This window comes from Schistocerca piceifrons, chromosome 6 (assembly GCF_021461385.2).
Source record: "Schistocerca piceifrons isolate TAMUIC-IGC-003096 chromosome 6, iqSchPice1.1, whole genome shotgun sequence".
NCBI classification, from domain to species: Eukaryota; Metazoa; Arthropoda; class Insecta; order Orthoptera; family Acrididae; genus Schistocerca; species Schistocerca piceifrons.
This window is the reverse complement of record NC_060143.1, coordinates 135,260,141-135,286,915: the sequence shown is the minus strand read 5'-3', so window position 1 is coordinate 135,286,915 and position 26,775 is coordinate 135,260,141. Positions and strand designations below refer to the sequence as shown.

The 26,775-nt window shown below is 41.5% G+C and overlaps 1 protein-coding gene across 2 annotated transcripts in view; it reads right to left on the bottom strand.

Moving 5' to 3' along the window:
- LOC124802885 overlaps positions 1-26,775 on the bottom strand; it is a 226,553-nt gene that overhangs the window by 159,150 nt on the left and 40,628 nt on the right. For both annotated transcript variants that reach the window (XM_047263933.1, XM_047263934.1), the window contains exon 2: positions 1,305-1,460. In XM_047263933.1, coding sequence (XP_047119889.1) covers positions 1,305-1,460 — 156 coding nt within the window. The remainder of the gene's footprint in view (positions 1-1,304; positions 1,461-26,775) is intronic.

Below are 26,775 nucleotides of genomic sequence, written 5' to 3'. Positions count from 1 at the left end.
TTTTGCATTATTATAAAATTGGGATATAATATGCAAATTGGGATGGCAATCTTTATTTTAAAAAAAGGAATTTATACTTGCAGCAAAATTTCCTCATGAAATTTCAATCAACAGCTTTCTCCTCAAATATGAAAATACTTGGTTGTGCCCTCCTATACAGGGAGAACTGATCTTCAGAATAAAATACAAGAAATCACAGCTTGCATGGAAAGATTTAAGAGTTTGTTTCTCCCGCATGCTGTTTGAGAGTGAAACAGAAGAGGAATAGCTTGAAGGTGGTTTGATGAACTCTCTGCCAGACACTTAATTGTGAGTTGTAGAGTAATCAGGTAGATGTAGATGTGCAACCACCATGGATCAGTGCAAGAATTAATATCATCAATTTTTTTTTCTTCCAAATCCAAGCCAAATTTCTGCACTTTATCTGAGATGGCACAAATACAAGAATAGGTGTTTCTGACAGACTTGAATGCACTATTTTCAGGTGTTAAGAATTATAAAATCAGAAGTGTGTATGTTGATATACATGGCGTAATATACTGACAAAATTTGGTATGTTAAGTGGGCAACCAGACCATGAAATAACAAATTTTTATGTTTCCAGTGACTATTAACTTTTATTAAATTAAATTACATGAAAAATCTCTCATGAAAAATTTTTCACAAAACATTGTATCATGATGGAAAATTGCAGAATCCTACCTCTATCAGTTCAGAAGCAATGGACTGTTAAACTTGAGAAATTTTTCCAAGCATTTCTAGTTTTCAAGAGAGCAGCCCTTTTGAAAATAGCTCTACTACCTACAGTAAGCTACAGGCTGAGGCAAGACTTGGCAGAGTTCATGCAGATCCCTTAGATACATTCTGTATAAATTTCATCAAAACTGGATATAGTTGCACTTGGAACCATAGGCTATTTGACATGGAATGATCATTATGAATTATAATAAGTGTGCATGACAGATGCATATGGATATTCTGCATAACTTTCATTCCTGACATAAAATAGGCAATGGATATATAAACTTAATCATTACTTTTGAATTTTGTCTTGTTAGCTAAGAATACACATTTTAATACACTTTCACAGTACATATTCACTATATTCAGTACCTGAAACAGCACATTATCAACTTTGTTTGATGATAATTCTTCCATACAACATACTGCATCAATGATGCAACTTGTTTAACAACATATTTTAGATATATCATCCAATAAAGTATCTGCATGTATAAATATAGCAATCACCACAAAGATAGATTATAGTGCAAGATTTTAAAAGCTGTAAATATTTGACAAACCTTTATGGCAATAATCACTTCTTTTTCTCTATAATATGCTGCTGCAGCTCTGCCACTAAGGCCACCTCTGTACACAGGACCACCTTCAACATTTAGTCTCATGACTTGAATAAGTGGTGGAAAGTCAAACACACTGTCATCACTGCAATCACTGGCCTATATAGGAAACAATAAGACGACACATAAGAAAAAAAAAAAAAAAACCAATGCTAATATTCCAAATTTTTCTGGTTTCTCTAAGAACTGCTCTTTAATATATTGCTATGTACAATAACGAGCAATTTAACTATGCAGCTATCTAGTTGGGGTCACTTCTTTCATTCTGATGATGGTGCCAAACCACAATAAAAATTTTATTGCTCAATCAATAACAAATAAAGTCATTTAATTTACAGCACAAGACTTGCCAAAATTTATAATTATCTTATTAAAGTACTATAGGTACTGGAGCATTTGTTGCAGCTTAATACAAAATACTGAGTTATGGAATGTGATTTAGATGTATTTATGACAACCTGCTTCAGAGAGTTCTGCTTATCTGAGAACATGTTCTGGGAAGGCAAGTATAGCTTTCCCCAAGTCACTCTGTGATACAGTAAAATTCTCTGTATTTGGTCCACATTGCTGAATGGTTTTGACTGCAAGGACAAGTACTTACTCATTCCACCCTCTCCCAACATGCTTGTGTGATGTCACTTTTATGGGTCAATTATTCTAAAGCAATAATAACTTTACCATCACTGCATCATAATACATGAGTAGTGATAACATTTGGTAAATTTTCGATAAATTGATGTAAATATTTTTGTAGTTGTTGCATTTTTCAGTTTTTAAGGGCAGCAGGAAAGAAAGGTAGAAAGGCCAAATTTGGCAGGAATGTGCAATTTTACATATAAAATGTTTTCATTAGGTTTATTTTTTTAAAGATTTACAATACTGAATGAGAAATTTTGGTAAAAGCTATTCTTAAACTACCTTCCTGCATTTTTTTCTACAGAGGTTTATGAAATTTTTTAATTTTTAAAGTAGATTTAATAAAAGTGAAATGTTACTGAAAATGTGACTTAACTGAGCTATATAGATGAAAAATGTTACACGCAACAAATTCTATAAACTTGCTAAAAAATTTGAAAGTAAAACAGAAACTGTCTTAGTTTTTTTACAGCAGCTATTGTATTATCAATATGATGTACAATAATGAACATGTTTTATTTGCTTCTCATAAATTATTAATGTGCACAAATTATTAATTGGAAACAAAAGAAAAAGTGCTGAAATTAAGGACTGAGAAAACATTTCTGTACAAGAACTGTGTTTTTTTCTTTTATAATCGTACTTTCCATTTCCTTGCTTTGAGCAACACAAACTCATTGATTATGTCACTGAAGTCAAATTCAGCAGCTGTCATATTCTATTGACAAGACAGCTGAATCTGACAGTCTGCTTCATCAGTACTCAACCTTAAGGAGTTTATCACCTTTAATATCCTGAAACTGTGTTACAAGATGCTGCAGTCACTAGAATTTTCATACATATCCTCAAAGCTATTTTAATGTATTTGGGACAGCTAAAAAAATTTGCTTACCAAGTGGTGGCAGGAGAATACAGTTATAAAAAGAGCTTTTGGAGCCAGTGGCTCTTTCTCCTGACAAAATGGTTGAAGGGGAAGGAAGAGAAGTAAAAGTACTGGAGAGATTTAGGAAACAGGGTAGAGTTAAAAAATTTCACCCTGAACCCCATGTCAGGGGAGACTTACTGGATGGGATGGGTGGCTTTTCTATACTATACTCCTCCTCCTCCTAAACCTCTCCAGTCCTTTTCTGACACCCCTCCTCCTTCCCCTTCAACCCTTCTGCTGAAAGAAGGAGCCACTGGCTCTGAAAGCTTGCAAACATAAAACCTGTTTTTATATGTGTGTTCTCCTGCAGCCACTTGGTGAGTAGATATACCACAGTAGTAAATAAGTTACAAATTGTATAAACTTTCTAAGAAAAATTGAAAGTAAAACCAAAATTGTCTTATTTTTTATGGCAGTTATTGTATTATTAGTATGATGGGATCCCCATCCCATCTGGTAAGTCTGCCCTGACCTGGGGTTCTGGGTGACTTTTCTGAACTCTACCCCTTTTCCTAAACATCACCAGTCTTTAAATTTACCCCTCTTCCTTTCCCTTCAACCCTTCTGCCAGAAGAAGGAGCCACTGGTTCTGAAAGCTTGCATACATTAAACCTTTTTTTAATGTGTGTTCTCCTGACGCTGCTTGGTGAGTAATTTTTATCTATCCAATTACATTATAATGTCAAAAATTGATTATTTTCATTCTCAGAGTTACATTATTATGAAAAGGAAAGTTGATACTCACCATATATCGGAGATGCTGAGTCGCAGAGAGGCACAAAAAGACTAAAATAAATCTTTCAGCCATTAAGGCCTTCGTCACCACACACACACACACACACACACACACACACACACACACACACACACCTGCAGCAATGGAAACCACACTGTGAATTAGTCACTGTCCTCACCCATCCAACCCTTTCCCTGTTCCCATTCCAGTACTACCCAGCCATCATTCCACCATCACACTCAGTCTTTTTACTTCTCTCCTTTTCCGCCCCTTCCCCCCCCCCCCCCCCCTCCCTCCCCCCCATCTCACCCCTGCCCTCCGTTTAACCTGCTTCACTTCACTGTCCGCCACCCCCACCAAACTAACCCTCCCCCTCCCAACCCCAGCCTCCTCCTTACCCCCACCCAGTGGCCACTCCCATTACGCACTGGTGCTGCTGCTCACAGTGTGGTTTCAGCTGCCTGAGACTGCAGTCGTGCGTGTGTGTGTGTGTGTGTGTGTGTGTGTGTGTGTGTGTGTGTGAGAGAGAGAGAGAGAGAGAGAGAGAGAGAGAGAGAGAGAGAGAGAGAGAGAGAGAGAGACTGTCAGTGCTTCCTAATGGAATTTGAAACCACTATTTTGTTAACCAGCTCAGATGTGTCGATATTTCTGCTACATTTGGCACCAAAACTGGTATATAATTTTCAAAATATGTTCTATACATCCACAGCTTGTTCAAGAACATTTTTACACACAAGCTGACTTATCATTTGATGACCCCACTCCCTCCCCTTTTCTCTCATACACTTTCACCCTTGTCAGTTTTCACTACTAACTATTATGCATAATTGTGACAGAAATTCTTGCCATTGGGCACCCTAATTGTGATATATCCTACTGCTTCTAATTGTTATATATCCTGCACAGAAATGTTAGAACTGCCCCTCTTAGCTTAGCATCTCACGCAGTAGTTTGTGTCACTTGAACCTTAAACAGGCTCTGTAGAATTTCCATTAAAGTAAGATAAAATGGTGGGTTATCTGTATGATCTGTTTCCCATTTAACTTACTATTCCATCAAATACTTTGAAGCACTCTGGCTTCAACAGTTTCACTCCAGCCCTCACTTACCAGAAAAATCAGAAACCCTCAGTCAACTAGCATTTGTACTTCAACCCCCGCTTGCCAGTCTCCGAGATCCCACAATACCATAGTGAAGTATCAGCAGAAACTCCATGTTGAACACAGCTAGCTGTATAAGCAGCAGCTGTATGAAACAAGCACACTATTGACACCTAACTTGAGAGACACTTGTTTGGTAGTGGTCATTTCTTTCTTCTACTTGGAAAAACTGACACTGTGGCAACAGTGTGCATTTACAATCTCAAGCCAGGAACACAAGGGGCAGCAGAAGTCATGTACATATCCTGGTTAATCCTTACATCGTCTTTTTCTCATTCTGTTTCTGCACACCCTCTGCACCTGTGTTGTTGGTGGATCCCTATCTCACCATGGACTCAGTGCAGCCAAGTGTGTGATACTTTTACTGGGCTTCACTCATGACAAATCCACTTTCAACAAAAAAATTAAGTTCACTCAAGATCCAAAGGGGAAGGCAATAATCAATTGTAATAATGAGAATGGGTATGATTACTAGAGACAAGTAAGCACTAGCTGTTTTGGGTAGGGAGAACAAAATCTGCCTTTTCACTACAAGTGAATGAGTCTGGTTACTTAAGAGAAGCAGTCTCCATGCATCTCTGATCTCTGCCTCAGAAATACTAAACCATTGTTAAATTTTTGTAGTGAACAATATGGGACTTTGATTTCAGAATAGGAACCAAGTTGAGTGAGATAATCTGAATTACTACTAACTGTTTTTGTCTGAAATCCAATCCTTGTTCAATACAGAGTGACAAGTGGAGTTAGTTACTAGAGAGTGAGTAATTTAGATCATTATAACAAGTCTCTAAAATCCACTTTAGAGTGAGCAATAATGACTGAGCAATAATGACTGAACATTGCTGACAGCAACTCTCCATGCAACTTTTCATTACTATGTAAACTGTGGCACTAGTGAGCTCTAAAAGACAGTTCTTGCAAAGGAGCTTTTGTATTAAACTGATTTTAAACCAGTTACAGTGGTGGAAAGGTCTTGGTTACTGTAAATGCAATTGAATCATCTAATATAAAAATATTCTCCTCCTTCACACATTTTTAGTTTACAGCTGCTGAGCTGGCCTCTATTAATACTCTGACATATTATAGCATTTGAAAAGCACTAGCTGAAATAATGTAGGCATTGTAGATGTTACAGTTCTTTTGTACTTTTCCTCAGACAGTTACAAAATGCAAGTGTGTTTCTCAGTTTGTGTCCTCAATACCATAGCTACCAGACAAGGCAGAGAATAATCTTTCGTTTTTCATTTTTGATACATGAAAATGATGTGACAGCAGTGACATATTATCTTCAAGTGAGTATCTACTTGATAGCAAAAGAAATGACCTGCAAAATAATACAGAATAATGCTACTTCAGAACCAAGAAACTAAACTGACTGCGTTACATTGCAGCCAGGTACATGTGATATTACAATTATTTTCACAAAACAATCCATTTTCCTGTAGAAATGTGTTAGAACACTTGGTAGACAGTAGTTTTTCCTTCCTTTAACAAGCTTAAAGGGATGTACAGTAGGAAGCCATAAGACAACTTTTTTTCCAAGGCACCTTCTCCAACAGTATGTACTGCCATATAGAGTGAGAAGCACAATTCAGTTTGTAGACGGACAAGTAGTGAGCTGACTCATAACAAACAGAAAGAGAACTGGTAACAACAGTAGGTCAGATAATTGAACATAAACTGTTCCATCATTTGCAACATCTCTGATAAAATAAAAAGTGGCCAATCTGTTTCAAATTCTTTCTTCCATGCATACTCAGTGTGTGGGCTTCAAATCAGTGAGAGTAGGGAGTGACAAAATAAGCCTTATGGAACTAAAAGAAATAGTTTTACTGTGAAATAAAAGCAAATCAATAACCAAAAGTAAGGCAGACTGTACAAAAGTGCACAACTTTGTACATATGTGAAACCAAAATCTGTGGCTGGTAGTAATAAAACCATGTTGCTCCATCCTGTAGAGTCTAACATACTTGGACTCTCCTCAGCATACTGTCTACAATGTGTTCAAGATGTTGCAGTTTAAGCATGTCCCACTCCTCAGTGGCAATCTTCAGTTTAGAGTGTCTGTGATGATACACAGCAGGTTTCGGCTGATCCTACGCACATACAACCAGGGGTTATGTCATCAGCTGCTACAGGTTATTCCATTTAGTTTATTTCTGCCTCCTCCTCCTCCTCCTCTTGCTGTTGTTGTTGTTGTCATCTTCAGTACAGAGGCTGGTTTGATGATGCAGCTCATCATGCTACTCTATCCTGTGCAAGCTTCTTCATCTCCGAGTAACTACTGCACCCTACATCCTTTGAATCTGCTTAGTGTATTCATCTCTTGGTCTCCCTCTACAATTTTTACCCTCCATGCTGCTGTCCAGTACTAAATTAATGATCCCTTGATGCCTCAGAACATGTCCTACCAACTGATCCCTTCTTCTAGTCATGTTCTGCCACAAATTCCTCTTCCCTCCAATTCTGTTCAGTACCTCCTCAGTAGTTACATGATCTATCCATCTAATTTTCAGCATTCTTCTACAGCACCACATTTCAAAAGCTTCTATTCTCTTCCTGTCTAAACTATTTATCGTCCATGTTTCACATCCATACATGGCTACACTCCATTGAAATACTTTTAGAAAAGACTTCTTGACACTTAAATCTATACTCAAATTTAACAAATTTCTCTTCTTCAGAAACGCTTTTCTTGCCATTGCCAGTCTACATTTTATGTCCTCTCTACTTTGACCATCATCATTTATTTTGCTCCCCAAATAGCAAAACTCATCTACCACTTTAAGTGTCTCATTTCCTAATCTAATTCCCTCAGTATCACCTGATTTAATTAGACTACATACCATTGTCCTTGCTTTGTTCTTGTTGATGTTCATCTGATATCTTCTTTTGAAGACAATGTCCATTTCGTGCACTTCCAGGTCCTTTGCTGTCTCTACAAGAATTACAATGTCATTGGCAAATTTCAAAGTTTTTACTTCTTTTCCATGGATTTTAATTCATAATCCAAATTTCTCTTTTGTTTCCTTTACTGCTTGCTCAATATATAGATTGAATAACATCAGGGATACGTGACAACACTGTCTCACTCCCTTCCCAATCACTGCTTCCCTTTCATGCCCCTCAACTCTCATAACTCCCATCTGGTTTCTGTACAAATTGTAAATAGCCTTTTGCTCCCTGTGTTTGACTCCTGCCACCCTCAGAATTTGAAAGAGAGTATTCTAGTCAACATTGTCAAAAGCTTTCTCTAAGTCTACAAATGATAGAAATGTAGGTTTGCCTTTCCTTAATCTATCTTCTAAGGTAAATTGTAGGGTCAGTATTGCCTCTCGTGTTCCAAAATTTCCATGTAATCCAAACAGATCTTCCCCAAGATCGGCTTCTACCAGTTTTTGCATTCATCTGTAAAGAATTTGTGGTAGTATTTTGCTGTAGTGACTTATTAAACTGATAGTTCAGTGATTTGCACACCTGTCAACACCTGCTTTCTTTGAGATTGCAGTTATTATATTCTTCTTGAAGTCTGAGGGTATTTCACCTGCCTCATACATCTTACTCAACAGATGGTAGAGTTTTGTCAGGGCTATCTGCAGGTCTAATGGAATGTAGTCTACTTCCGGGGCCTTGTTTTGACTTAGGTCTTTCAGTACTCCGTCAAATTCTTCGTGGTTGTCAGTCATTCCCTAGTGCTCTCTCTGAAACTCTTTACAACCTATGGTTCTTTCAGTTTATCCAGGTCCCATCTCCTTAAATTCCCACCTTTTTGTATTTTCTTCAGTTTTAATCTACAGTTCATAACTACTAGATTGTGGTCAGAGTCCACACCAACCCCTGGAAACATCTTACAAATTAAAACCTGGTTCCTATATCTCTGTTTTACCATTATATAATCTGTCTGAAACCTTCCAGTGTCTCCTATGAGATGGTTTTCATGAGGCTGATGCATTATTCTCATACATTATCATTGTGACAGACAAACCCATCACCAAAATACTGTAGGGTTGGACAGCACACTGGAAAACGCTATCCAGTTACTTCACAGTTCTGAAATTGTCCTTTACGCCTATGAGACATGTCAAAAACCTATACATGAGACCAGCCCAAAGTGTGACTGATTCATTTCCCTGTTGCACTTTTGTGATTGCATCCCTGAAATCTTCATTGTTTTCACAGTCTTCTAAGTCAGTTGTCAAGCATCAGGCAAATTCTGCTTTGTAGGCAATGGTCGTTAGCTAGCATTGCTCCATATTGATTTACACTTCATTTTTTCCCATGGTTCATGGTGCAGCATTTTAATTATCATTACTGTTGAACGTATGTAGTACTTTGATCTAACCACAAGAGGCAGGACAAACACTAGACGTGTAATCCTTACACAGTGCAGCACAATTTCCCAACTGCTGTAATTTCATAATCGGGCAACATGGGACTTGATCATCAAGGACACGACTGGATGATGTAGCTTCTGGGGAAGGATTGTGCAAACACTGCAGATATCCATTGGTGACAGGTGGCAGGATATGCAGTCATGAAAAGAGCTCTTGCAACACCACAATGCCTATCCCCATATGGGTCAGGAAACGACAGCTGTCATTGCTGAAATTAGTTCCAGGTACAGCCACACCTACCATATTCTCCTGACTTGGTCCCTACACCTTCTGTGAGCCCTCTTCAAACCACTTTTCTGGAGTCTGTTGCACTCACCACAGGACAGCTGCCCACAGTTCCTGGAAGTTTGTGAAATGAAGTCAATGTAGAGGGTACTTCATATCCCCTAATAGATGGTAATCAGAAGGAGCCAAGTGAGGAATGAGTGTGGCAGTACCTGGAGCACCATTTCAGCGATGGAACCTGTGGTTTTCTGATTTATATGGGGAAGAGTCTGGTCATGTTAGAAGGGCTCTTTTTCATGACAGTGCACAGTCTCTGAACACAGTGCCACCAATTGCCTGTGAGTGCTTGCATATAAGTCACATCGTCCATGGCTGTCCTTGAAATTACACCCTGTTGTCCACTCACATAATGACAGCAGTTAGGAAATTGGGCTGTACTGTGCAGAGACTACTCTTCTAGTGCTTTTCCTCCCCCTAAGGTTAGACCGAAGTACTTCATTCTTGCAGCTGTAATGATGAGTCAAATGGTGCATCATGAATGATAGGAAAAAATAGGGTGTAAATCAATACGGAATGTCCCTCATACATGTGTGTGCAGCTTCCCACACTGTCACAACTTCTTGGCGTAAAGCAATGAAGAGCACAGGGTCTAAGCTCACAACGACCCTTAGATGTACACTGTCAGGTTAGAAAGGGAACAAAAACCACATTGTCCCATTCATGATTAGAGACACAGCATGCTCCACTGAACTGCACTAAGGATGGAAGTTTGCTTTTCCCTCTGTTACAGCAGTGGCTGTGCATATCAGTTTCCAACGACCGAAAGAGTATAGAGAAATAGGTTAACAACAGCAGCAGCAGCAGCAGCAGCAACAACAACAACAACAACAACCACATTCGTAAAAGTTTAGCTAAAGTCTGTGGTGCAGTCTTGTGATTGGTCTATTGGCCTGACTGTAGGTAGAGTACAGCCTCTCTTCCCATGATGCTAGAAGGGGGAGAGTGGCAGGGCACATCACTCTGGCTGCCTTTTGCTCCTCGGAAAGATCCCCGATAGTTATTTGATAGCAGGCTGAGTGGTCCTGATACCATCTTGGAGGGACTGGAATGAGGAAAAATCCCCACCCTTATCCAGGATTGAATGCAGGACCTCCAGAGCCACAATCTAGTGCTCTACCCATTAGACCACCTAGCCCACAGTTCGTTACTGTATGTCCTCAAGAATATTATATTTGTAAAAGAGAATGATGAACTAAAGGCAATGACTACAGACATTCACAATTATGACACACAAACCAGATGTGATCATCATAGGAAACTGAGTAAGAAATGAGCTAGAGATCACAGTCCACTTGAAGCTGGAAGACAATACTACGACAGCTTGCTAAAGAATATAAAGCAACTCCATGGAAATCTGTTTAAAGGAAAATTATTTCATCGACATTTCTAGTTTTGTATACTGCATTTTATCAATTGTGGTAAATGTTCATATAATCATATAAAATGTGCTACCTCTTGTATATATTTATTATATGTATGGTACAATGGTACTGTTGTAAACATACAAAAAATGATGATGTCCAAGACTGTAAAGTTATTATGGACAAATAAAGAGTATTATTTTCACATCATAATTTAGAAATTCCTGTTTGGAACAGTAACATTTTTGTGTTACGAAACAATACAGCATATCCTTCAGTGCTGCTAACTTCTTGCAGTAGATATTTCTTAGCTTTAATTTGTTATAAATTTTCCACATACATGTTTTGTTGATTCGGAACATACAAGTTTAACCTGTGGGAAGGAGCATGAAACTCTTATTATTCCTAGTTTCATATGTATGGTGGAAACATTTATCTTAAATTAAATTTGGATTTTGGTGCATGAAGCATATTGTAGCATAGCTTTGACAAGAAAACAGCAGCATTGTAGAGCTGTCCTCATCCATGACACTCAGCTACCCTTGGATTACAGATTGTTGAAGTTGGATACAAGGCATACAATTCTTACTCCATAACACCTCTAAAGGTTTCAATAGGACTGAGGTCACGTAATCTGGTAAGCAAAACAAGTGCCCTTATGTCCACGTTCCTCAAACCATTGTCACACTGTTTGGTAATGATCGGGATGGTACTTTGTCTTGCTTGGGTGTACGAGTTGCTTGCAGGGTGCTGCAAGTGAGTAAATGGATGCACAAGATTATACAGTAGGTTCCTATATCATTTGATGGGGAGAGAACGACAGATGTATCAGGGGCCTCATGTCACCCTGTGTAAACAACCCCTGCATGACAGCACTATTGGGCCTGATGGTCTAAAGGCAAAGCATTTGTCTGGCAGCTGACAGGTCATGCCATTGAATTTCAGTCATACCACAGATTTTTCAGTCTTCATTTTAACCTAACCTTCACCTCTCATTGATGAGAGGAGTCACCAGAAACATGTGGTTCAGATTCCATGTTAAACTGTACATTTCCTTTCCCTGGTGGGATAACTGGGGGGAGGTCAAAAACATGCAAGTCATCGAAATGGCATTCGATTGAAAAAATTGCAGCAGGTCATTGAGACACAAGAAATTATTATTATTATTATTATTATTATTATTATTATTATTATTATTATTATTATTATTATTATGAGAGTATCTACACCTCTTGCCTCCTGTTAAACAACCAAGTGCATCGCCTCATTTGGTTTATAACAAATCTGTGAACTGGTATCGGTATTTTATTAACATATACTGTGACTCATTATTGAAAGTGAACTTCTCCCTTGCTTCAGTTGCACAATGGTGGCACACCTGGTGCCCATGCTAAACTCTGAAATGTGTGCTGTACGGAGGGTGTGCATGAGGCAATTTATTTTATTCCAATTGTGAGGAGGTTGCTCTCTTTAATAAGGCTAACCATGAGTTGTAATTGTCGAGCATTAAACTGGTGATTTACTCTCCTGTTACCCATTTGTTACAGTCTATGATAGTTGACAGTTACCCCTGCAATTAACACCTTGTTGCCTGTGGTAGTTGACGCACAGTGGTGGCTTTCCCAGAAATGAGGTAATCAGACAACACCTTCGATGGGGTAGCCAGTACATGAGGAGCAAGGAATGGTATACTAACAGTGAGTTTGCAGACATACACTTAATGTATGGAATAGCTGAGTGCAATGGACAAGCTGCTGGCCACATTTATTGAGGCTCAATTTCTTACTGCAAGGAGCCATGAAACCTCTCATGTACCACGGTCTAGTCGAGTCTGAAATGGATCTTGTCACAAGAATTGTCTGTGCAGCTGCTATAATAAAAGAAACTGCTGGTGTGTTCGGGCATGTCTGGCTTTCAATGGTCAATCAGTGTCAGGCATGAGTGGCATCTGATGGTGCAAACTTCAAGCATCTGTTGTAACATCAGAGCTGTATTCTTGCTGCAAGTTGTGTGTACTCATCTCCAATAAATGTTTCAAATGGATCATTTTCTTGGTTCCTTTCCAATCTTAGACCTCCACTACCACTTACCACTGATGTTTGCGGCCACAGGTTGTTGTGCAATTCTCAGTCCTTATGATGGGCATGTTGATGGCACCCCCTAGAAGTTTGTCACAAGATTTCTGGGACATGCTGTATATAGTTATATTTGATGATGATCAAAAATCAAAATTTATTCCTGAATTCAACTTAACTGTAATAGGTATAACAGTACTAACTAAAGCAACATATGAAAATTTTTGGTGGACTGGGACTCAAGCCCAGATTTCCTGCTTGTCGCAAGCAGTTGCCTTTCCACTTAGGCTATCCAAGCACACTCCCTAGAATAACCCAAACTTCCACACGTCACACACCTATCTATTACTTCTCATAGATAACTAATTCATTTATCCACACATGCACATCTCATGATTCACATGCAGATTTTAGAATCAAGACAATGCGAATATAGCTGCATAGGCATCTGAGGCCAGAGTCAGTCGACATAAAAGTTTTCTGAGTTTGGTACTGCACCATATTGTATAACACGGTATCATACTGAGAAAGCTTTTATGTCCATGACAATGAGAAGCCACAGACTGTCACTGTCATTTCACTCACAGGCCCACTTCTACTTTATATATGATTCATATATGTGAACAATTTAATTGTCTATGAGAAGAAATAGAAAGGTGTGTGATTCTGAAAGTTTGGGTGAGTCTGGGGAGTGTGCTCAGACAGCCTAAGCGGTAAGGCAACCGCTTGCGACTAGTGGGAAATCTGGGTTTGAGTCTCAAACCGGCACCAATTTCTATGTGGTGCTTCAGGTAGTAGATCTATACCTATTACAGTTAAGTTGAATTGCAGGAATGTTTCAATATTTCAAACTATAGTTTAGCATTAAATATAAATATTCCAAGACGTCTCAGAAGACACAGTATCAAACTTCCCTTATCTTAATTGAGTAGTACCATAATGCTCTTTTTTCTCCAACTCTGTTCAGTAACTGTTCATCAGCCACCCTGTCTATCCACTTAACAGTTGACATTCTTGAACAACAACACATTTCAAAAGCCTCAAACTTTTCTGGTCTGTAGTGTTTATCATTCCTGAACGAAGTCAAAAAAACATATAAACTAGGAAACTGTGCAAAGCTGCCAGGGGAAATTCTGGTGAAAGTTGCAGCACTGCCTTCCACTTGGAGTTTTTAACAAACATCAAGAAGGCTATCAATGGCATTGTCACTTCTGTTCCAAAAGTTTTTACAAAACTATTCCATTTCTAATAGAAACAACTTTGCAGAATATTCCTTAAGTTGTAACCACTGATGCATCCTTACAAATCACTTAGCAATGGCTATGTGATTTGGAAAAGTTGTTTAAAATTCTCTCTGAAAAAGTTGTTTAAAATTCTTCTGAGGAAGGTATGCCTGAATCCAAGGCTGAAAACTGACTCATTCAAGCACAGTCCTGTTGTGGTGAAACACAATTCCACATGGATCCAACTTTGGTCACTTGCAGATTTTTTCACAGACTTGTGGGAAGATCAGTTTCAGCTTAACACTCTATAGTTTCAACTTACAATACTGGCCACAAGTATTTACAGTCTCAATACTAATCACCCACAGAGTTGCTAAGTTGTCTGCATTGATGAATGCATTTTATTATGTACATTCTGAGTCTCTTGGAGTGGAATCCATGAAGAAAATTTCTGTTCCGTCCTCTGGCACCCACCAGATGGCATCACTTTGTACAGCGCCAAGTCACTAGTTACATAATCGGCAGCTGCAGCTGCTCAGCAAGGCTGATAGCAACAGTCAACTGAAGAAGGCAATGCAGCCAACGGCACTACATTGGTGAGCCTTCCATGTACACCAGTCACTCGCTGGATAACATCAGGTTATGTGGAGAGCTAATGAGCAAGCATCCTGTCACCTTAGCTGGAAGCAGCCAATCATGCAGACTGAGGGTACTCACCCACATGATAATTTAACCAATGCCGCTGGGCGTCAACAGACAATCTACGCTTAGTCCACATCAAGTGTATAGTAAGTTCACAGAGCAAGCGGTCCACAGTTGGAGTCCATGCTAAGTAGCCAGTGAGCTACCATCTATGGCAGTCACCTGTGAATGTTATCACCACCAGTGTAGTGCACCTTCAGGAAGTTATCTCAGAATGTAACTTGGTATATACAAACCTGAAAGAGAAGCTATCAGACATGCATTTTATGTTGCATGTCAAGTTTCAGCTTAGTTACTGGAGCTTACCTGTTCCAGGAAGTGCTATTTGTGTTCAATTATACCAGAGTTCTACATTCTGTTTGAGTGTCCTATTAAACACAGTTATTGTACTTGAATTATTTATTTGTATAGTTGTCTCCAACATTACACTGGCACAATGATTCTGATATGAAATGCTACTGGACAAATAGCCACATCATTACAGTGGTGCAGTCAGTGTTGATCGCTTTGGTATTGTGGATCACAGCCTTCACTTCTCCTGCACCTACTCTGGTACTGAGCACTTTCTTGACACTTTTCAAGTGCTTTGCACTGACACTGTCTGTCTCCATCATGGTACCTTCTGTTTCTTTTCCACAGTTAGCTGCAGTGCAGTGTGCTTGCTTTGCTCTCTGGGTATTTTGTAAATTGTTTCAGCATTTCCTGTGTGGCCTTTTGCTGGAACTCCAACAGCGTTCTGCGTTCCCCCATGATTGGTTGTGCATTCTGTGCTACGAATTCTTATTGTGTGTGTCTCATTCCAGATGGCAGAACCTTTGGACTTCTCTGTTACCATGTTTACCCTCCTCCAGTCCCTGCAGCTGCTCAGTCCTGGTTGCTGCACCACCTGGAGGATGAGATGCACCACAACATTGCTATTCGGTGTCCACTGCCAGCACTCCCCCCCCCCCCCCCCCCCCCTCATCTGACCTGGTGTGAGACCAATGGACTTGCTATGTAAGCCATTTGGAATGACAATCTGGTGCTTATAAACCGTTCAGTGATGTATTGAAGCATGCATTTTTCTTGCCTGTTGCTGGTGCTCTTGTATTTGAACACTTTTACCAGATAAGCCACCAATTGAACTGAGTCACAGAGAAACAATGCATAAACTATGCACATATTTTCATGATGATCTCCATGTGGTGGCAGCACACCATAAGTTTTTTCATAAGTATAAACAACATGAACAATTGTATACTGAATGGACTGCCTCCTTGCAAGACCTAACATGTGATTGTTAGTTTTGATGGGAAAATTCAAACTGTGCCATGTCCCATGCCAATTTTGTAGTCTTGTTCATGCTCCAGATCCAGGGCTCTAAACTGACTTCCTTCACCGGAACAACCACTATTTAAAAGAACTTTTTTCAGTTGTGTGTGCTACTGAACAAGCTCAAAGTTGATCAACAGTCATTGGTTGGGTCATCAGTGTGACTTACCCACACCTCAAGCAACAACCCCCCCCCCCTCCCCACCCCCATTCTCTGCCTAGTAGGCATTGGCTTGTGTGTCAGGGTCTCAGGACTTGGGCCACGCTTCATCTGCTCATTGCTCACCACTGTGATTTTAAGTTAAGCCATGGGGCCAGGAGTCACTGGCTTCAGGTAAACTGTCATTGTCCATCAAATCTTGTACCCAGTGCTTTGTCCAACAGGGCAGTCTGTCTTGTCCTTTCTAATGCCTGAAATGCATGTTTTGCTACAAATGAGGTCACAAAGCTGAAGCGTGTTTACAAAAAAATGCATCACACTGATCCTTCCATTGTTAAAAGTGATCCAGTGTTTTTGGCTTGGGAAACTGATTCTTATACCGATGACTCTGAAAATAAGGCGTTTTAAATTCATTTACAAAGATATAATAGTGACACTGCTCAAGATATTTGCTCTAATGTAAATTCTGTTACACATAATGGGGATAATGATACAACTATTTGTTCTCAGGTTGATTCTACTTAAAATAACTTGGCCTTAGCTCCTACACACTTTCATGATGTGATTTTTGTGAATTTGGACACTGATGGACATATTGTTGAATTTCAAACAGGTTTTTGGTCTTCCAAGTCTATTTTTACTGTGGATACTTATGCTTTAAATGGTCTCTGTCAAAAGCATGATAATCATGAAGTGCCACACTGCAGTAGTTGTCACATGCATGTGCAGTACTTTCAGTCAGCATGCCAATGCAGATTCTTGTCAGGCACTTGTGCTCATCAGCTAACATTTTTAGCATTGATCTTTCCAACTGTCTGAGTTTTGGTGTCTGTGATTTAAGTGCTCACATCCAGGTCTTGGATGTAGTTGACAGTTGTGCCCCACCACCTCCTTCCCTGCTTGGAATAGACCCACTGGCATCAGGGTATCAGCTCCCCCTCCATTTCATTGGCCCCCTTCAAGATACAACTTGGTTGGTCATTCTGGATGCTTCCACCAGGTACCCATACATCATCAAACCCAATAGCTGCTCCCACCCTGACATGACCTGAGTGCCTCACTGAATCTAGGCAGTGGATGGCCTTCCTCACCCATCTGCATCTAACTCCAATGCTCACTTATGCTGTGGGAACCTTCATCATTCAATGAGGTCGACTACATATGTTCTACTATGGCACCTCAGACAGACCCACCTGCAGCCTTCCCCGTTTGTCTTCAGCCTCATTGCAGAGTCCTTCTGCCATTGTTCTTCAGGTGAACACTTCTATTCATTTCAGCTCTCCTTCCAGGTTCTCTTCCCTCAGGGTCACGTCATCACTATGAGGGTCTTGTGAGCTCAACAGACTGCACCTTCCATCTGGGTCTTCACTCTACTGCCATGACATTCCTGGTGCTCCCAACTACCCCCTCTCCTCCCCTCTTTGCTATGACAGTGACTCGTCTCAGCTTCCTCATCAGTACTGCATGTGGGGCAGCCTGAGTGAACCTGTCGCTCTTCCACCACTGATCTACACTCACTCATGCATAAGTCGCTTTGGTCCATCTCCATCTAAGAAACCTTTTCAATTCCAGGTGCCATTGTCCTGTATTCCAGCAGGGGAGAGGGCAGGGGGAGGGGAGAGGGGAGGAGGAGGAGATGTTTCACTGCTTCATTGTCTGGACACAGCAACTTATTATATCAGTCAAGGACAGATGGACGTTACCCCAGTCACAGTTCTGGATCATGCTGATGGTGCTTCATTTCCATTTGCTCGCGGGGGAGGAATGTTATGTCCTCCAGCACCTTCTGAACATCAGTTGCATGGCACAGAGTCACTGGTTGCATAATCATCATGTGCAGCTGTTTGGCAAGGCTGATCGCTATGGCTGCCCCAAGAGTGCCTTGCAGCTAACAGAAATACATTGCTATGCCTTCCATAAAAGGCAGTCACTCACTGGATGACATCCAGTTATGCAAAGAGCCAATGAGAAAGCGGCTTGTCATCTCAGCTGGTGGCAGCAAATCACACGGACTGAGGGAATTAATAACCATGATAATTTAACCAGCACTTCCGGCACTCAACAGTCAGACTATGCTCAGTCCAGAGTGAGTGCATGGTGCAAGCAGTCTTCAGTTGGAGGCCAAGCAAAGAAGCTAGTGAGCTACCATCTACAGCAGTCATTGGAAAGCAATGCCACTGCCAGTGCTCTGGGCCTCCAGAAAGTAATCTCAGAATATAACTTGGTAGGTACTGACTTGCAATAGGAACTATTAGTTTAGTTGCAGGATTAGTTATTGGAGGTTACCTGTTCCAGGAAGTGCTATTTTTGTACAGTTATACCATAATTCTGCATTCTGTTTGAGTTTTCTAATAAAATGTAGTTATTGTACTTTGGTTGTTTATTTGTGTAGTTTTCTCTGAAACTGCACTGCAGCAGTCACACTGGCATGACTTGCAGCTGGATAGATAACTGCATCATGACAACTTCAGTATTCAAGCTGTGCGATTTTGAATTAAAGTCTTAATTCTATGTCAGCAGTCTCCATCTTCATTTTCAGGGGTAAAACTACTGACTCCCAAGACTGGCATAGAGTTCTGTAAAAACAAGTGAGACATCAGACCATTTCAAGGGAGGACCAGAATGACAGTACTGCAGGAATGCAAGTTAGACAACTCCTGGTACTTCTTGTCTGCCACAGAAATGAATAACATCTTGTGGCGCCTACATGACACATAAAACTGTCACTCCCATATACCATTCAGCATTAAGCACCCTTATCTGTTTTCTCTCTGTGTCCAAAGTCCACCCCGCTGTATTTTGATGTGTGAAACCCTGATTTCTCTTAAAATTATTATAATTCAATCTCATTTCAGTCATCTCTTTTAATCGCATTGTTATCTGTTAAAGTATGGGCAAAACTCTCATATTTTCAAATTTTATTTTATGGTCATTTTCTACTCAGTGCACAGCTGCTGCCAACTTCTCCAGTGCCCAATTGTTTTGCGTAGTGCATGTATTTAACAAAATGTGAATTGTAAAATCCAAATAGATGCTGTCAGGTTCACTGGGAAAATACACATCTGGCACATGAAGACCTACACATTTTTTAGTGGGAGAATAATATGAGCAAGCTTTTGGAGGTGGGTTGGACCATTAGTCTCGACCTGTACGTCTGCAGCATGCTATCAGATTGCCCCGTTCACTGAGTCACAAAATATCCTTCCTTGCACCAGAAAGTACCTGCAATGTCTTCCTGCTGCAAACATTTTTCCTGAAGATGAGTGTCAAACGCTGATGTTCATAATGCAGATGGCAGCCATAAAAGATGAACTTTGCCCTTTGAGCAATAATCTCCACACAGCTTTTTTGTGTGTGAATTTCTCATATATGTAAATGACCTTCCATTTAATATACAAGAAGCAGAATTAGGTTTCTTGGTATTTTAATCAATCAAAACATGCATACACCAACAGAGGAAATGGTAAATAATGTTCTCAAAAGTATTACTAAATGGTTTTCTGTGAATGGTCTCACTCTCAACTTAAAAAAGGCACAACTCAATCAGTTCCATACATCTAGAGGTACTATGTACCAAAGGTAAGTTTAACACACATTGAGGACATAGTAATTACAACGGACACTTCCAAAATTTTAGCTATTCATGCTGATAAGAATTTAAACTGGAAAAATAGTTTTTGGAACTCATAAAATGATTTAGTTCAGACACACTTGCATTTTGAAGCATTGAAAATATTGGAAGAGAGAAATCAGTAAGTTGACACTTTTACATACTTTCATTCGATAATCTTGTATGGAACAATGTTCTGAGATAAATCATCTTTAAGAAAGAAAGTCTTCCTTGCTCAAAAAAATACTGTAATAATAATAAGTGGTATTCACTCATGATCATTTTGCAGACATGCTAAAGAACTTAGGAATTTTGACTACTGCTTCACTGCATATTTATTTTGTCACAAAGTTTGTTGTAAACAATTTGTCAAAAGGAACAATGATGTACATAATCACACTTCCAGAAGGAAAAAATGGCATTCGTTACTCCATATAAGGTTGTTTTTAGCACAAAAACCACCAAAATTTTTGATCACTTACCCAAAAATATAAGATACATGTTAGACTGCAAAGTTAAATATGAAAACAAACTGGAAAAGTTTCTCCTTGACAACTCATCCTAATATGTAGAAGAATTTCTAGTTTTGTAACATGTGAAACATGGTGGGTGGCAACTACTAACCCATATCTGATAGAAAATAAAGCATTTGTAAATGGTCAGCATGAAGCCATATTTTCTTATAAATGTGTATTGTTAATATAAAATCACTTGTTCCACATCATTATGATTAACTGTACAAATGAGCCACAGAACATGAAACTAAATAAGTAATTCAGGTACAAGTCAGTGTGAGTTGGCTTCCCATAAGCAAAATGACCTTCCAATGCTGAATATTCAGGGAAAGTTTTTGACTAAGTTCTTTAAAACTGAAGGTGAAATTTGTTTCCATTCTCATTTGAGCGTGCCAAACACCTTTTTTTTCTGAAGTGCTAGACTAGCAAATTATGCAGGGACCTTATGTGACGTTTGGAAAGTAGAAGACAGGTACCGTCAGAAATAAAGTGATGATGATGGGCCATGAATCATAGCCAGGTAACTCAGTTAGTGAGAGTATTACCCACGAAAGGCAAGTTTACAAGTTTGGGTTACAGTCAGTCCGTTTGTTTCTTTTGTTTTAGGGCACAAAAAACAACTAAGGTCATAGGCGCCCAAGTCAAAACTACAGAACGCAAACACAGAGACAAGGGAAATGATTATATGTCAGTCCAAATGGATAGAATAGGAGACGTCTAAACAAGGCATGTGGAAAAAGGGCTAAAAAACCATACAAAAATGGAGATCCAAAATTAAAAATTAAATGGCCTTCACCATATTACTTCGGCGGATAAAAAGTAAAACTCAGGCAACAGCCTGCATGTCATTTGCTAAAACAGCTGACAAATCAGATGGAAAACCCAAGATGGAATGTTGTTGTTGTTGTGGTCTTCAGTCCTGAGACTGGTTTGATGCAGCTCTCCATGCCACTGGAATGTAAATTAGTAAAAAAAGGGCATTCCAGCAGGTAGTGGTAGACAGTTAAAATTTGGGCACAATGTGTACAAAGTGGTGGGGCAGTGCCATTGAGCAAATGACAATGTCTAAAAAGGCAGTGTCCAATACACAGCCGAGTTAAAATAATCTCCTCCTGCCAGAAGGGCCAAGAGGAGGTCATCCAAGACGCCAGGAGAGGCTTAAGAAGCTGAAGCTTATTCCTGTGAAGGGAGGACCATTGGCGATGCCAAAGGGACACCACCGCCTGACAGATGGCAATGCACAGATCATCAGAGGGAATAGAGATACTCACGGGCTGAGGTAAGAGGACTGCAGCCTTGGCAGCAGTGTCAGCAGCCTCATTTCCTGGCAGATCGACATGACCATGGACTCACAGAAACATGACATTGGTTCCACCAAGCGTGAGCAAATGACAGTTTTCCTGGACCCGCTGTACTAAAGGATGAGCAATGTACAGCGCACAGAGACTTTGGAGGGCGCTGAGTGAGTCTGAGCAGAGGTCACAATTGGGAAGGATGTATCGCCGGATGTACTCCACAGCCCGATACGAGGTGAAAAGCTCAGCTGTAAATACTGAGGAGTGGGCCAGAAGCCGATACTGAAAGACACAGGTGCCAATGACAAATGAACACCGGACCCTACAGTCAGTCCGAGAGCCATCAATGTATACAAAGGTACTATCACTAAGTTCCATGTGGAGGCCAAGGTTAACATGGGCCATTTCACGAAGCCATGGGGGTTAAGGGTTCACACCCATGGGGAAAGTTGCAGGTAGCATGAAGTTAAGCTGCCGTAGCAAGTGGCGAAAGCGGACGCCAGGAGGTAACATGGAAGAGGGACGAGCCCCATACTGATGATCTACGGAATCATCAAAGAAGGAGGCATAGGAAGGGTGGCCATGCATGGCAGACAAACAGGATGCATACCCGCTGAGGCGAAAGTCACGGCGGTAGGACAGTGGTAGTTCAGCAGCTTCAGCATACAGACTCTCAACCGGACTGGTGTAAAAGGCACCTGTGGCCAAATGGATGAGATGATGGTGGATAGTGTTGAGACAGCATAAAAGGGATGGGCGTGCAGATGCATAAACAAAGCACCCAAAGTCAAGTTTTGAACGGACAAGGGACCGGTACAAACGGAGGAGGGTGATTCGATCGGCACCCAAAGAAGTACCATTGAGGACACGGAGACATTGAGAGATTGTGTTGCCAGGTAAGATACATAGGAGGACCAAGAGTGTTTCCCATTGAGTATGAGACCCAGGAATTTCATAATGTCAGTAAATGTCTGAAGATGGCCTTGTAAGCCAAAAACCAGTTAGCAATAAAAATAATATTGTAGAACAAAAGCAAACTGGTGCTTTTCATTTATTATTATAATGTTGTTCTACCAAGAACCGACGGAAGATTCTGTTAATATAATGTCAACGAACTGAAGGGCAACAGGCCCAAGATGTAGAGATAGTGGGAGAAACCATTTGTGCTACCAGAAATTCATACAGATAGTTTTGTCATTGGAAATGTGAAAGCCATTGGTGATGCTCCAGGAATGAAGATGGTCAAGACAGCACTGAAGACACCGCTCAGTGAGACAGGTCTGTGGAGAACTGCAACAGATGGCAAAATCATCGACAAAAAGGGAGCCAGAGACGCTCAGTGGGAGACAAGCCATGATAGGGTTAATGGTGATAGCAAAGAGGATGACATTCAGGATGGAATCCTGAGGCACACCATTTTCCTAAATAAAGATGTCCAACAAAGCAGAACCCACACGCACCTTGAAAACTCGGTCTGGTAAAAATGCCCGAAGAAAACAGGGCAGGCACCCATGGAAGCCCCACGTGTAAAGAGTACGCAGGATAACAGCTCTCCAGCAGGTGTCATAGGCCAAGTGCCATAGGCCCTAGCAGGTGCCAAATCAGAAAACACTGCCACAGTCTGGGATTTCCGCAGAAAACCATTCATGGCATGGGTGGACAAAGTAATGAGATGGTGAACTGCTGAACACCGTGCTCGAAATCCACACTGTGCATTCGTAAGTAAATGGTGAGATTCCAACCATCATACCAGCCGGGCATGAATCATACGTTCCATCACCTTGCAAACGCAGCTCGTAAGAGAGATGGGGTGGTAGCTGCAAGGAAGGTTTTTGTCCTTACTGGGCTTAGGTATGGGTATGACTGTGGCTTCACACATCCAGGAAATGTGCCCTCAGCCCAGATGCAGTTGTATGTGTTAAGCAGAAAATGCTTGCCCGCAAGAAAGAGGTGATGCAACATCTGAATGTGGATAGTGTCTGGCCTTGGGGCGGAGGACCAAGATGAACTGAGAGCAGGCTCTAGCTTCCTCATAGTGAAGGCAGCATTGTAGCACTCATGATTCGGAGAAGAGAAGGGTATCACCTGAGCCTCCTCCACTCGTTTCCCGTGGATAAAGGCAGGGTGAAAGTGGGAAGAGCTCGAAACTTCCACAAAATGGCGGCCCAAAGTGTTGGAGATAGCAACTGGATCCATGATGACATCGGCACCTACTGTCAGGCTGTAAATGGAGGAATGGATCTCAGTTCCAGAGAGCTGTCTGAGGTTGGCCCACACAACAGAGGAAGATGTGGAACTGGTAAAAGAACTAGTGAACGAAATCCAACTAGCTCTTTTGCTATCCTGAAGAACTTGATGACACTTTGCATGCATCTGTTTATAATGAATGCAGTTTTCCAGCGTAGGGTGGCAGTTAAAAACGTGGAGAGCACATCTCCATGTGCGAATTGCATCACGGCATGCCTCTGTCCACCAAGGGACTGGGACACGACATGGTAAAGAGGAAATGTGAGGAATGGAACATTCAGCAGCAGTAAGGATAACATTTGTGAGATAGTCCACTTGGTCATCACAACTGAGGAAACCTTGTTCTGCAAAGGTCGCCAGGGAGGAGTAAAGCTAACAGTCAGCCTTAGTAAGCTGCTTAGTAAGCACACAGGAAGTGGTCGCTCAAGTAGGTGTCAGAAATAACGGACCACTCAAGATGATGGGCAAGCTGGGCAGTGCACAAGGATAGGTCCAAAAGGGGAACAGGTGTGCAAGGAGTCAGAAAGAAAAGTGGGTGCAGCAGTGTTGAGGCAGAAGAGGTTGAGTTGGTTAAGAATGTCAGGCAAGAGGGCACCTCTCTGGCAGGCCCTGGGAGAACCCCAAAGGGGATGATGTGCATTAAAGTCACCGAGTAGCAAAAACAGATGAGGTAGCTGCCTAATAAGCTGAAAGAAGTCAGCCCTGGTAACACTGAAGGAAGGAGGTACATAAATGTCACAGAGGGAGAAAGCCAGGTGGGGAAGGAAGAGGTGAACGGCAACAGCTTGAAGACAGGTAGTCAGGGAGATGGGTTGACTATGAAGGTCATTCCGTATAAGCAGCATGATGCCCCCATGAGATGGGATGCCAACCTCAGGGGGAAGGTCAAAATGAATCAGTAAGTAATGTGAAGCTCAAAGAAATCTTGAGGATGCAATTTTGTTTCCTGAAGGCAAAGTACAAGGGGTTGCTGCAATGTTAGAAACAGCTGTAAATCCTCTTTGTGGGACCGAAGGTCACGAACGTTCCATCGAAGGACAGTCGTGAGGAAGAAGAGATGTGTGAGTGTCAACGCAGTGTCTGCCAAGCGACAGCTGGTGGAGAGTCGCTACTACAGGGCACAGAAGCAGGAGGATCCTGCTCCATGGGGTCCACACAAGCACCGGTGTGCTTGTGCAGTCAGTCAGTGGAGTCCAACGCCAAAAAATGGTTGGTGGTGTGCACTGGCGAGACAGAGGCTGGCCGGGCTAAGCGACCACATGGTGACACAGTCGAGTAGGATCTTCGAGTTGATTAAAGGGAAGACCGTTTGTCTTTAGCAGACTTCTTTGAGCCTTCTCCTTAGGGGAAGACTCGGGTGTTTGTTGGCTGGAGGGATGGAAGTCTTCCCGGGAGTACTCCTTCTGGCCTTTCCTACCTGCCGGTTGTGTAGTGGGTAGCTTCACCTCATGAGGCGAGAGTTTGACAGTTTGTTGCACAGCAGGACTGGGGGCAGTGATGCTACCTTGACACTGGTCGACTTCACAACCTCAGAGCCAAACTTGAGGTTGCACGTCTATGTAGCCATGTCCTTCATGGGGTGAGGGGTAACAAGAACTCAACTGTAAGTGCCAGGTGGGAGAACACAGGGTTTGCGGCTAGGCAGTAACTTGCAAGCTACTGGGTAAGGCACTTTTTCCTTTACCCAAATTTCTTGAACAGCCCGCTTGTCGAGATACACTGGACAATCCCGGGAGGTGATGGCATTGCCGCCATTGCAGTTGATACAGTGGGGAGAAGGAGGCAGACATTCGCCCTCGTGTGCATCCCTGCCACAGGTTACGCATTTGGCTGGGCGTCGACAAGACGTTTTAGTATGATTGTGCCAATGACACTGATAACAGCGCATCAGATTCAGAATGTACAGCCCGACTGTGATGATTTTGTTGCCTGCTTTAATCCTGGATGGGAGCACCACCCTATCAAAGGTGAGGAAAAGAGAGCAGGTGGGCACAAAAGAAGAACTGACCTTTTTCATGACATGATGAATGGCAATGATACCCTGACCGGAGAGTTAAGATTGTATTTCAGCCTCGGTTACACCATCAAGCAGCCTGGTGTAAATTACACCATGAGAAGAATTCAAAGTTCTATGTGCCTCGACATGAACAGGGTAGCCATGGAGAAGTGAGGCAGCAAGAAGTTGTGCTTGAGTATCAGAAGCCATCTCCAAAAGCAAAGTGCCATTACGTAAAAACGAGAGCAGGATTTCACAGGGCCAGCAAAGGCATCAGCACCTTTCTGAATAATAAACGGATTGACTGATCATCTTCAGTACGCGATACAACAAGGAAGCGCGGTGCAGCGGGAAGGGTCTTGAAATCAGTAACCTCATCAGGTTTTCGTTTTGTCGACATCGATGGAGAGGATGAGTGACTCACTGTGAGGAAATCCCCCATGAATGCCTGCACTCCTTCCAACTAGGGGCCCCCTACACAAGGGGGTGCACCCGCCTTAGGTGATTGTTCACATTTCAGGTCACACCTCCCGAACACCTGACCGAGTGACCAATGGGCAACCTGGGAAAGTTACAGCTCAGGCAATCACCTCTCCCTGGGGCTGCCTGTACCAGGGGGTAAATGTGAACCCTACCTGTCAACCCGGGGCTGGGAATTATGCGTTACCCAGTCACCCTTTACATGTCAGATGCATGGACCAGGCTTCAGGAGTGCACAGGGAGGAAGAAGAAGAAAGGATCCTCAAACACTGAAGCGGGGGAACGAGAGGAGAAGGGAAACAA